Raw genomic sequence first — 14,339 nt, forward strand, 5'->3', positions numbered from 1 at the left:
AGACAAGGACAACGACAAAGTGTGCAAAAATATACAAGTCAGTTTCGGAAAAAAGTTGTACAATTGGGTGTAATGTCCCCTTTTGGGATTGCCCTAGATCTTGTCCTTGTAGATAACAAAGTCTGCTAATTTTCACCCTTATTAATTCTGCTATTAGATATTGATCCATTGACTAACTTGTCTTCTTTGATCTTAGGATGATTCCTCCAATTCCCCCTTCTCAATTGAATTAATCTCTTCTTTATATCTTCATTTGTGGGAAGTCACACCTCTTCATAAGAAATGAGTCATCACTCTTCATTGCTGCCCTTTGAGAATTATAAATTATTCTCCAAATTGATCTCCCTTGGATGTCCTCCTCAAATGAGACTTTCTCCTTTTTATATCCTCCAATGTGAGGGAGTCACACCCCTTCACCATGTCTGCTCCTTTGCAAGGATCACAACCTTTCATAATTACCACTCTTTGAAAGAGACACAACCCTTCATCATTTCTGATTATTGAAGGAACCAATTTCTTATTTTCTTCTCATTCCTCTTACACATCTTACATTCTTTCTTTCTTCCTCCATCCTTCTCCCCCTTTCAAATGAAGTTCTCTTCTCCCTTTTATATCTCATGTTTGAGGGAGTCACAACTTAATGTCCCATTCCTAAACTGAGATCAGTCCCCGCTAAGCATTATCCACTGAGATCACCCAAATTCGAGAAGTCTCCAATGGAGACGAATTTGTAAATAAGATTTGAAAAGAGACCAAATAATCTTTATGATCACTATATCAACCATATCCGAAATCAGCAATCCTATAGATCAATGTCTATTGTTAACCGGTCAAAAAGAGAATAAAGAAGATAATCCCAGCCATTGAAAGGTCAAACATGTCCAACGTATATACAGTTCCGCTGTCTCAAAAGATGCATAAATAACGCAGAGATATTGTGGTTAATTGGATTGATCGATCAAGGTATATAATCGATACATAAGAAGCGGTCATAGGAGTATCAACGCTTCACACCGTGTGTTTCTAATCAAGGGGAAGATATCTATTAAGGAAACATGGCGCCAATACAAGACTATCATGATAGAAGATATCAATCAACAATGTAAATGATTGGTGAGAGCGTATACGTCTCAGAGAGGTCATCATCAAGAACTAAATATTGAACAAAGTTGCTAGAATATCAACCGGGTATATACCAATCATGGTAACAAATATTATCCATAGGTGATAACCGTGTTTTCATGATCGTAAAAGATCATCCACGATTAAGGCATGAACCAACAGTAATATAGAAATCAAGCTGGGCAAATGCCGATAATTAGATTGCATTGACTAATGCACACCATAACCATTCACCCATCGATATCTGTTGAAATGAAAGCAAATGACTGAATAGCGATTATGAGTAATGAGTAATGCTTAAGATAACACTTGATTAATTAATTAACCGACATACTAATGAATGAAAACGACCTGGTTAAAATACAAGTAAAGGAGCAACGATTCGCATAAACAATGATAGAGATCAGCAGCAATTGTAATAAGGAGTCACGACCCCTTATAAAGAAAACATGAATGGGAGAAGGTGTGACTTTCAAGATGCAAACCTTCAAGGGTAATGGATACATAAGTCAATCAGATCGCTCATTCCAAAGAAGGAAGAATTAGTATCTATCATTTATCTGCAGATGTGAAGAAGTTTGTGGGCAGACCGAAGGCCAAAATTATCGAGCACCAAAACCAAGGCATATAAGTGTTCGACGGTCAAGATTAGTATCAACCAATTCAATATAGAAGCCATTCTAAAATAGGACGAAGGCAGTATAATTTACATCTAGTCATCTGGATCCCATAAATTATAAGCAGAATTTAAGTGTCTCAGTAGGGGACATTACACTGATGTTTGAGGGAGTCACAACTTTTCATCTCATGCCCTTTGACCATTCAATAAACTTAACTAAATTTTAGTTATGGTTATGTTTAATTTGATTCTTTTATATTTATAATTTACATTTTATATTTTTTTTTATTCTTTTGCATTTTAATTTTTATTGTTTATTATTAAATCCTATTTCAAAAAGGGGACATTGCATTGGGATAGGATGTTATGGATCATGAAGCACTCATGAAATATGTAGGTGGACTGTTTTAAGTTTGAACACTAAAAATGTTTGTTTTAATTGTTAAACCCCACAATGAGGCATGTTCACAAGCACATTACCAGAAAATAGATAAGAAGAGAAGCACTTCCTACATGCCAAGACAGCAGGGTAAAGTATAGCAGCAAGGACGATGACAAGGGTAAGAGCAAGCATAATTGCAAGAAGAATGCTACTAGATTACAACAAATACCAAGGGCAAAAGTAAAATTACATTGCTCTGATTGTGAGAAAGATGGGCATTCCAGGGTAAGATGTTGGAAGTTGCATCTAAAGTTGGCAACTTCATGGAAGAAGAATTAAAATAACAAGAACGTCACATGTGTGACCGACGAGAATAAATAGATTGTAGCTCAGAGGTTGATGAGAGACTGCTGTGCCATAGTTCATTAAAGTACATGTTTGGTGGATGAAGGTCCTTCAAATGAAGAGGAACTCAGTAAACTCTTCCAGATCAAAATTCAAGTGAATGGCAAGAAAGTAAATGCTTTGTTTGATACATGCTCTCAGGCAAATTTGATTTCTCAAATGCTGGTTTAGGAGCCTAGTTTGAAGGTTGAAGACCATCCACATCCTTATTCCTTATGGTGGTTTTAGAAAGGAGTGAATATATGCGTGACTAAACAATATATGTTGCAATTTGGACTCAATCTCAAATTTAGCTATCAGATGATTGTAGATGTGATTATGTTGGATGTTTGTGGTGTCATCTTTTGAAGTCCTTGTCTCTATGTTCCACCGCAGATAGAGATGCTCAGTTCTTGCCTCTTGGCAAAGTTTTGGTACATGCTTTGGGAGAAGATGGATACTCGTTTGAAACATTCCACCACTTCTCATCCTCTAGTCAATGGGCAAACTGAAGTGATGAACCACACCTTGGGGCAGCTCTTAAGGGACTATAATCAAAAGCATCCAAAGTCTTGGGTGACAATTAAACATACAAACAGTATTTGTACAATAGGGCAGTCCATACATCCACAAACTTTGCACTATTTGAGGCATATTTTAGTTATTTGCATCCTAGTCCTTTTAATTTCATTTTGGGACCGTCAAGATAAGGACTATAAAATGCAGACTAGAAGGTCCACAAGGCTAAACTATTCGTTAACAAGGTTTGGCGAATTCATCTCCGATGCCAGAGAAGTTTAAGGAGTTTCGAGCTAGGTAAAAGAGGTGACATGACCAGCATAGAGTGCAGCACAAATTTTACATCGGTGATCATGTTTAGATGTACTTAAGCAAAGAGAAGCTTCAAGGATCAAGTGAGAGGCTTAAGCCAGTCCATTTCAGATTTTGGAACAAGTGGCAAGTGAGAGGCTTAAGCCAGTCCATTTCAGATTTTGGAACAAGTGGGAGAGACTTGCCTCCCTACATGAAGGTTTATTCTATCATTGATGCTGACAAACTCCATTTGTTCAAGCCTTCAATGTTGGATGAAGAGGAGTATCTGTTGTTGCCTTCCATTGATGACTTAGCTCCAAGCAGCAATAAGGAGCTAGAGGGTGATATGGTTTTGGACAAAAAAAGTGCGAAGGGTAAGAAAAGGAGATCAGTGATACACAGTTAGTGGGGTTGAAGGGGCAGTGGCATCCCAAAGAAGATGTGGGGAGGAAGTTTACTAGCTTGCTGAGTCTCTGAGCTATTGGGGACCAAAGGCATCCACTGTGGGGACATGTGATCTGAAAAATGGATCAGAAGTTGCCATTTTCAGTCATGGAGTTTTTCAAAATTGTGGAAGCATGTGTTTGTCTTGTTTCATTTTGTTTCACTGCCTTAATGTTTGGTCTCAGGTCAAAGATAGATTTGGGATGATCCAGAGAATCTCAAGGAAGTCTTAAAGCAGAGGACCAGGCAATTTTTTAAGAAAATTTTGAATGGTGACAAAACTGCCGATTTGCAACAGGCGACGCTTTCACCGTCACCCCCCAACAATTTTGTAATCTACACTGATGACAAATGGTGGTTTCGATACAACTAGGACAAATGTGGAGGATTAAACGCTTTGACATTTCATTATGCCTCCCCATCATTTGTACTTCCTTTTAGCACCAAGAAAGAATGTTAGAAAAGCATATGAATACCCCAAACACACTGGAGAGGGATCAGCTCTAATTCATACTTTCATTTGATTCAAATTTTTACTTGTGCATTTTCATGGTGTGGAGACCATTGCGCAAGTGCTTGAGTTTATTATACAGTTGCTAGACTCATTTGCGCCCTTGAGGCAATGTAAACACTTGTAATAAACTGGAAAATAGTGGTATGACGAACAAGAACTCACTCTTCCAGATTTTTCTTCCTTTTCGAGGGTTTCTTCAAGCGTAACCTTGTGCCTAGATCTTGTTTGGTAGTTGTTTTGCACTGTATACTTCTGTTATGTGTGTCTTAATGATGTTACAACTATTTTGAACATTTCTAACAGATAAAATAACCGTTAAACTTAGAAGATCAGTTGTTTGAAGATGTCTTATAGGGTTGAGTGGTAATTGCTAGGAGAATATATCTAGCAGTGTACGGATCAGTCGCCCAAGCCCAAAATGGACCTCTTAAGTCCAAGTAAAAACTTTTTTTTAAAAATTAGTTGAAATTTAGTTAATTGGTGAATCAAATTTTTGAAAATCTTGTTAAAAGAAAGAACAATTAACAAAAATATAGCTCAAAAGAAATATGCATGCCTGTAATTTTCCGGAACCTTCTGTTTTGCAAAATTCAAGAGCTCCAGGATCGAATCCCCGGCCCTCTCCGGCCTCGAAGCGAAGGACGACAACCCCGGTTTCGTCTTAAGCGAAGGCGCTCCTTTCCCCGAAAAGCTCACAATCGGAAGCTTACCTGTGCCCTCATTCACATACTCAAAAACATAAATCCTTGACCCCGTACTACCTGCATCTATGATAATTCCATAGCCCCCGCTCCTATGGGACGAGAATTGAACGCCACGGGCAACGGATAATAAATAGAAGAAGAGGCATAAAATAATCAAAACCCCTACTACAAAGCACCAATTGTTCCTCCCCTGCTTTAAATTGTTTGATGCGTATAATCTAGGCATAACTGGAAGCTGCGTTTTTATGCGGGGCTGTAGCTTTTGAAATGCTTCCATTTTTGTGTTCTCTTCGACAGCCGCTGTTGAAGCTGAAAGCGACCGCAGGGAGTTTGAATTTGTGCGGCGCATCAAGGCTCTAAGCCTCCCGAGGCCCTGAACATTGGCACGCTGTAGCGGCTTAGATCGGAAGGAATGTATTGTAAATGTTTTCAGGGATTTCGATCCCCCGACCTCGCCTTTCTTTCCTCTCTGACAATAATACTGGGGGAGTAGGATTAGTGCCTAAATTGCTGTTCGGGCTAACAGAGACAATATATTAATTAATTTTTAAGTTGGGTTTTACATGAGACGGGGACTGCAAGGCTTCCAATACATTCACGGGTCTCGGAGTTCATTCATTTTAATATTTGGCAAAGTATTCGGCGATCTTTAAGATTTAGTTTAGATTTACTTGCCAAAAAGTCTTCTCTTTCTATTTTATTTGAATCATAATTGTTAAAATATTGAAATATTGTCTTTGAATATTTACTTTAGAGGTAGGTTAATTAGTCTATAGGCTATATTATATGGGGTTTTCATTAATATCTATTTCATGTCATTATGAGGTTTTCTTTTGTCGGTTTACGGTTTATGGTTTACGGTTTTCTTCTTGTCAAAATATAGTCACGCATAATGTTGCCTCACACAAGAATTATTATTCAACGTCACCTCTCCCACCACTCAGTCATACAAATCCAATTTGTTTATTTATATTTCCAATCAACAGGAAGCCCACTCATTAATACATATGGAGTTAGTAAATGCAGATAAATCCATCGTGCAATGATCTTGTAATGTCCAGTAAATGCAAATCATTTTAGGGGTGATATTTTATTTTAATTGCCAACTACATCATTGTCTTCGCCGCCTACAATATCTACAAAAACGCTGCATCATGTATACATAAAACCCACAACGCCAATAACAACCTACATGTACACGAGTACAAATTAGCACACTACTACAAATTATACTATGATCAAGGTCAGTAGTTATTTTGGGTTCAATTGATAGCTGTCTTTTTTAAAAGTGGCATGATAATATTTTATTTTATTTCCAGTTTATGTTTCTAAATTTCTTGCCTCTACCTGCAAGTACTTGCGCGTGTTTTCCCCTGAGCAAGTATAAATCTTTTTCTTGCTTAAGAAAATTGAACAATCTCATAAAAAAATATGTTTACATTTATTTTTCTTCTGCGATACATTTTCTTTATATATAAATAGAACAATGCCTAATTTTGTGTTATATAAATATATGAATGAGAAAAATAAAACTCTCAGAATTTTTATTACAAAAATGAAGTACATTATACTCACCTTCTACCACATTCAGAAGAATAACATGATATTTAACACAAATACAAATTTCTATACAAAAAATCGGTGTCATTCAATTCATTCTTGAAAAACTCAATACCATTCTTAAAAAAATTTCATCATGTTGCATCAGAGACCTTGAAAGCAATTTTGATGTTCATTACTACTAGCTCTACTGCCAAATATCTAAATACATATGGCATTGTCACCATGGCTTGATTTGCACACATGGCAGGTTACCATCTTGGCATTGATGTTGCCCAAAGGTAGACTCGTCAATGCATCACTTCTTTCCTTTTAAAGGATAGGCAAAGTTGGCAATAACCCCCCGGATTTTGAGCAAACATCTGTCGCGTGATAATTTGAGCTTATATGAAGTCTAACACAAAGTAAAAAAGTTATTCATCAGTATTATCCTCATATTTTTGTGTCTAACTCCATTATATATATTAAATAGTAGGATTTAACGAGTTTGTCAAAACATAATAGGCTATTTAGTTATGAGGTTGGACATATCTCTATTTTAATTCATCTTTATCCCCCATTTATCTCAAACAAATTAAAAAAGTCTTTTATACTCACCCTAGTTCATTAGTCTTTAATGTTTTATATTATGTCATAAGTTGGACTATGGTTGAACATGTATATAATTGTTCTTCAAAGTAATGAGTTTGACATCAAACTAGTCATAAGTAGCCATTTTTAAAATGGAGTACCCTGGATGTTCAAATCAGCCAAGAGGCTTTTGAATTGGTTTTCCATTGCAAATTATACTTGCAACCCTCTATTTGTTCTTTTACCTTTGTACATAGGTTTTGTTTTGTGCTTAGTTTTGCAAGAAAGTTGTCAAGAAATGACTTAGTGACATATCAACCATGTTTTTTGATTTAACCATTTTTTAATCATACCTCCCCGTTTCATAGGATTTTGGTCCCTGACATTTTAGGAAATTAAAAGATGGAGAAATTCCTTGATGCAAAGGTAGGGGTTGTACGATGTTTTCAATCTACTTGGACAATGGTCTTGCACTCCACCACTTAAACACCCTTAAGACACTACTTGGTTTTTGGGTCGTAGACCTTCTTTAGATTTTGGACCAACAACATAGGTTATTGTTCACATGCATGTTTAGACAGTGACATCACAACAAAAGACCTTTGGAGACCAACTTCAATGTCATACGCTCATCCCTTGCATTTGGGACTGCTCTCAATTGATTGGTCAAAATACCAAATTCCAAATTCTTCAGCCCTACTCCCTTTAGGCTTGGTTGGACAGACCCTACACAAGGTGGATACACTTTTATGTTGCCCTTGCAACAGTGAGAGACTTCTTCAATATCATTGTTTGCAACATGATCATGATTGATTACTAGGATTGTGGCAATCTAGATAGTTAGGACAGTCATCCATATGTGATTTAATTTTCCTTGTTATGTCTCTTAACCACTTCTACAAGGTCTATAGGGTCTCCTCACTCCCTTCTCTGACACCATACACATAGCAACCATTCACTTGTCCTTGAAAAGTAAATATCTCCTATTTCACTGGTTAACATATGACTCTCTGGGGACAATCATGCATTTCTTGATGTTTGGACTGCACAAAGACCTACAGTACCCTAGGAAAAGTCTGCACCAACCCCTACACTCCTTCACTTCCTTCTCCAAAACCCCAAAAGGCTTGTCTTGCACTTACATCTTCACATTTACCCTTGCTCTGCTTTATCGATCCGATACATCACAAATATCAGACTAACAGTCACTCTCATCATGTGCCACTTTGGTCTTTGAAGCCTTGCACACATGGGACATGAAATGTGACATAAAAATACACCTTCCCAACCATTTTGGGATTTTTTCAATGACGAGAAGTGACATTATACATTTATTTATCTCTCAGCAAACCCTAGGTAGGCTTTTTGACAGATTTTAGAAAAATGAGTATAACTTTATCCAAACACAATGGATTTAAATGAAACCAAAGGAAAAATTGAGAGGATTCACTCCTCTATCATATCCAACCAGCTTCCAATGACAACAAGAAATATTTCATAGCAAATAGAATGAAGAATCAGACTACAACGTCCAAAAATGCATAGGAAACTTCAACTTCATTAAGCAAATCTTTCAAAATTCAACAATCAACCCTTGGATGGCATGCCAAAAGCCTATATATACTCATCCAAGTGGGTTTCAACCTCTCAACTGCCAAAACCCAACTTGCAACCATATTTTGAAAAATTTGTTACAAGGTTGCAAAAATTGTCATGTCAGCCACTTTTCCAATTTTTGCCCAGTGGATCTCAAACTTGCACAATTAGGTCCCAATACATCAAAATGGCCTCAAATGGCCTTATTTACATAAAATGACACAAAAAAAAAACTCAAGTTTTGACCCTGTTGGCCAAACCTAGGTCCCTAGGGTGCTACTGCACCATACTCCCAAGGAAGAGAAACTCAATTTCCACTTGAGTTCAAACCTACAAAAGTACATCCATGCTGAAGGATATCATTTTCTAACATCCAAGTGGCATCCTCCATAGGAAGACCTTTCCACTTGACCAGGTACTAGTAATAAGTCTCCTTCCTTGTCTTTTTTAGCTCTTTAGTATCGATGATGGCCTCCAACTCTAAAGGCTTGTTGGTTGGAAGGTCCTTGACCCTTGCTTCATCTGAGAGAACTGAGGAACCTTCACTATCACCTGCAACAACATCCCCTTTATAAGGGTATAGATCAAATACATTAAAAATAGGAGAAATGGCAATACCTAGAGGAAGCTTTATCTCATATGCATTGTCTCCAAACTTGTGCACCACCTTACATGGCCCTATCTTCTTCATTTGTAGTTTAGAGTACTGCCCCTTATGCAACCTTTTCTTCCTCAAATGAGCCAAAACCAAATCTCTAACCCTATAGTGAACCTCTCTCCTTTTTAGATCGACACGATGCTTATACTTTTCTACACTCTTTTGGATATTATCCTTGACTTGTTGGTGGATCTCTTGCATAGCCACAACAAATTGCTCACCCTCGACAATCCTCCTTTCCATCGCACTCACATCTCTAAGTTCAGAAAGATCCCTAGGCTGCAAACCATACACAATTTCAAAAGGACTCTTTTGAACACTCCTATTCACCGAGTCATTGTAGGAAAACTCAGTTGTGGGTTGAATGCTCCTTTGTGAGGCATCTGAGAAGGTTCCCAAGGCTCCTATTAACCACCTTGGTCTACCCATCAGTTTGGGGATGATAGGCAAAACTAAAACTCAAGTTAGTACCAAGTTTATTCCACAAAGTTCTCCAAAATTGACCAACAAAATTGCTATCCCTATCTGAAATAATATTCAAAGGTAAACCATGAATCCTTACCACCTCCTTGAAGAAAAAACTTGCAACATATGAGGCATCATTGGTGCTTTTACATGGGATGAAGTGTGTCATCTTTGAGAACCTGTCTACCATGACAAACACTGAATCAAATCCCCTTTGTGTTTTGGGTAATCCCATGAAAAAATCCATACTAATGGACTCCCCAAGCCTATTTGGGATGGGAAGAAGCTGGTTTAACTCTACATTGGTGCTACATCCCTTTGCTCTTTGACAAGTAACACATTTCTCTACAAAACTCCTTACATCATTTTGCATCTTAGGCCAATAATAGTGCCTTCTTACCTGCTCCAAGATCTTATCTAAACCAAAATGACCTACAGTGGGTAAAAGTACAAAGCCATGTCACACTTATACAAAGAAAATGGTAAATGTTGATTCAACTTTTTAAATTAAATCTATAGAAAGTGAAATATATGTTTTGAATTTTGAAATGATGTAAACTAATAAAAATTATATTGTTGTCAATTTTATGTTTTTAATTTTAACAAAAATTTAAAAAATTATTTGAATGTAGTTTTTTATAAAGTAAATACTATAATTTAGTTGCTGATAAAATGCTGAAATTGAAGTTACACAAGCCGCCACACTTTATTTAGTAAATTTTACCTTTTTTTCTTTAATTTTTTTGTGTATATTGATAACTTGAAACTTTAGTGCATGGATATATTTTTTACTATTTTTTATAAATATATATTTTTCAATAAATTTGAAAAGTTATGTGTGTTGAAATATAACTCTTTCCAATTCACACCACCTTTTTTCTTAATTATTTATCCAAATTAGAAAAGAATTATATCTTCTTGACATAGATTCTTTTCTCTACTGCATCATATATTTTTTTTTAAATTAAATGAATTTTAATATTTTTCCATGACAAGATAATCAACCTTATATTTTAGTGTTGATTACCTACTTTCAATAAAAATAAAATATAAAATATAAAAAACTAATTAAAATATTAAAAGGTACATATTTTGGAAAATTCACTTATAGATCTATAAAAGGGTATTTTTAGATTTAAAAAAAATAAAATTATAAGAGTAGGAATTGTTTTTGATTAAGAGTAAACAGGTTTTGGGGGGACCAAAAACCCCGTAAACAGGTTTTGAGGGGACCCGAAACCCCACAGGTTTTGAAGGGACCCGAAACCTTCAAATTATACCAAGATCTGGAACCCACATAACCATGTTGCTAAAAGAAATGAATATCAGGGAACCAGCAGCCAAGCCACAAACTGGACACAAAGAGTCCCTAACACAGAAACAAGGGATTTACAAGGCTCCCAAAACCTACAGAATGTTGGGGTTTTGAAAGGCTCCCCTAACCTTCATTGAGGGTTTTAGAATGGCTCCCAAAACTAGCAAACAAGGGTTTTCCCAAGCTCCCATAACCAGTAACATAGTCATCAGCTTACCAATAGTACAACTAACCCTTAACCAAAAACCATCACTAGCCAGTCTGGGCCCTTTAAAATTGCTAGCATCCAGCATGCCTGTGGAACAAACAACACTCCCACAACCAAAACACAAGAGAGAAATATGAAAGCACACATGGGGTTTCAAAAGGCTCCCCTAACCTTCATGACATACACAAGGAGGGTTTTGAAGGCTCCCTCAAACCCCAAAAGAAACTAGAAAGCATGGTTAAAAAAAACCCAGCCCTGACCATGAAAGAAATGGCAGGTGGCCTCAACCAACAACTCAAGCAGCATCCTCACCCACGAGACCTTCTCCCACCATCTCCCCACCTCAATAGGGAAGAGGTCCACCTCAATAGGAATAGAAAGAAGGCAGAACGTCAGCCTCAGAGACACTCTCGTAGCAAGCAGAAACTCGACTGCTCCCAACCACCAGATCTCCACCTCTATGGGAGAAAGGGCCACTTCAGACAGGCTGGGAAGAGAGAAGTCCAAAAGCCCCCATAATACAATCATGGTCCAACAAAGAAAAATCTCCTCCACCACAGAGGGAGGGCTAACCAAAACAGGGAAAAAGTCGACCAACCCAGTCTCAAGATTGAGAGGAAGATCCCTCATAAACACAAAGACTCCCTCACAAGAAACGGTAGAGGGCCCAAACAAACCATTCACATCCAAATAAATCCTCTCCATCTTCAATAGAGAGCAAACTCTAACCAAGGCAAAGCCAAGAGAACAAGGGGAATGAGTAGAGGACAACCCCTCCAAAACAACCATACTCTGCCAAGACCACACAAAGCCCTGTTTCCTGAGACCCATAGAAACAACAAGGGACAGGGGATCCTCCCACATGGGTTTGAGAAAGCCACACAGAATAGTCTGCAACCCATCGCAGGGCACCAAGGGCAAACCTGCACCACCAAAAAGATATGACCAGGCAAAGAGGGGGGGCAAAAAACTCTGCCAGTCCCTGAGAGGGACCCATAGTTTGGCCAGACATAGGGCATCAAAGCTAAGACACCACCACGTGAGATCAATGGCCACCAAAAAGGTTCATCTCCTGAGAGCAATGAACAACAAAAATGATCTCACCGCACATAAACACGAACAAGGGCGAGGTAAACACACCGCCCTCCTTAGCACAATCAAACCACACAAAGCCTGTGCAAATACCAGAGAAACCAATATGGGCCAAAGAGAAGAGGCTCCCCCCATTTCCATCTGCCTCATCGTCTTTGTCTCCATCGCCTGAATCCTTAAGCGTCGAAACCCTAGCTCGCCCTGCTCCTCCTTTCCCACTCATCTTTTTTAAGAGTAGGAGTTGTTGAAACAACGAGGTTTTTTATTTTTTTATTTTTTTGGTAATTAGACCCAAAGTGGTATAAAATATACACTTAGAAGACACGTCCAATTGGAAAATTTGTGGCCCATATATAACTTAGTTATAATGAATCTATATAGACCATATGTTTGACTAAAATTAATTTTCAGTTATAATTACTTGAATTCATTTGTGCTGATAAGTTGGCCTGAAACGTGACACAGTTTTGTGCTTTTATGGTTTTCCTTTATCAAATTACCCCTCATTGAATACTTAGGCACACAAGTTTGAGCCCCTTTGAACAAAAAACCCTCTTGAATTAGAAAATCAGAATTCTCCTCATGAAAAACTCCATTAAATTGACTACAAGAAGTATATATCCTTCAAATCATCATTCATCAACATACATACCTTTGAGGGATTCAATACCCACACTTTGTAACTGAATTTCTTGGACCATTAATGTCCTCCTACTCAATGCATAAACCACCTTATTGGACTACCCCTTCTTGTGCTTGATGGTTAAAGTGAAGCTTTGCAAGTATTCCACCCACTTGATGTGTCTATGGTTGAGTTTGTCCTAATTATTTAGAAATTGAAGAGCATGATTGTCAATATAAATAATAAACTCTTTAAGAAGGAGATAATGTATCCACTTTTTCAATGATTGCACCATGACATACATCTCCAAGTCATAGGATGAATACTTCTTCTTGGCTTCAATGAGTTTCTCATTGAAAAAGGCAACCAGTCTGCCCTCTTGACTTAGGAAAACACCTATGGCAAAGCCACTTGCATCACATTTTATAGTAAACACCTTGTTGAAGTCAGGTAAAGCAAGGATGGGGTGCTCTGCAACCCTCTTCTTCAAATACCAAAAATTCTTATCAGCCTCATTAGTCCAAACAATTTTTTTCTATCCCCCTTTATAGTGTCTATGATTGGAGCACATACATGACTGAAACCCCTTATGAATTTTCTATAAAAAATTGCAAAACCATGGAAACTTCTCACCTCAAAAATTGATTTTGGAGTAAGCCAATTCAGTATGGCTTCAACCTTGCTAGGACCCATCTTGTGTGTTCCCTTGGTGACCACAAAACCAAGATACATCAACGTTGTCTTCAAGAAATCACATTTCTTCAAGTTTATCATTGGTTTATTTATTCAATATTCTCAATACCAAATCCAAATGATGTAAATGCTCTTCTTTAGTAGGACTGCAAATCAAAATATCATCAAGATATACTACTCCAAACTTACCAATGAAGGGCTTTGGGACCTCATTCATGAACCTCATGAATGTACCGGGTGCATTAGAGAGGCCAAAAGGTATTACCAACCATTCATAAAGTCCTTCATTTATCTTTAAGGTTGTCTTCCATTCATCTCCTTGCCTAATTCTGATTTGGTGGTAGCCACTCTTCAAATCTATCTTGGAAAAGTAGGTTGCTTCGCTCAAGCAATTCATGTGATCTTGAATCCTTGGTATAGGGAACCTATATCTAATTGTAATCTTGTTGATGGCCCTAGAATTAGTGCACATCCTCCATTCACCATTATTTTAGGGGGCTAGGACAGTAGGAACCACACAAGGGCTAAGGCTCTCTTTGATCAATCCCTTATCAAGCAATTCTTGAACTTGCCTCTTA

General features: G+C 37.5%; 1 protein-coding gene across 1 annotated transcript in view; it reads right to left on the bottom strand.

Annotated features, from left to right (window-relative positions):
* The window catches only part of LOC131029966 (probable apyrase 6), a 134,664-nt gene extending 129,124 nt beyond the window's left edge, over positions 1-5,540 (bottom strand). Inside the window, exon 1 of the mRNA XM_057960650.2 lies at positions 4,835-5,540. Coding sequence (XP_057816633.1) covers positions 4,835-5,331 — 497 coding nt within the window. The 5' untranslated portion in view covers positions 5,332-5,540. The remainder of the gene's footprint in view (positions 1-4,834) is intronic.
* Between the last annotated feature and the right edge of the window lie 8,799 nt (positions 5,541-14,339).

The sequence above is a fragment of the Cryptomeria japonica genome, chromosome 10 (genome assembly GCF_030272615.1).
Source record: "Cryptomeria japonica chromosome 10, Sugi_1.0, whole genome shotgun sequence".
NCBI classification, from domain to species: domain Eukaryota; kingdom Viridiplantae; phylum Streptophyta; class Pinopsida; order Cupressales; family Cupressaceae; genus Cryptomeria; species Cryptomeria japonica.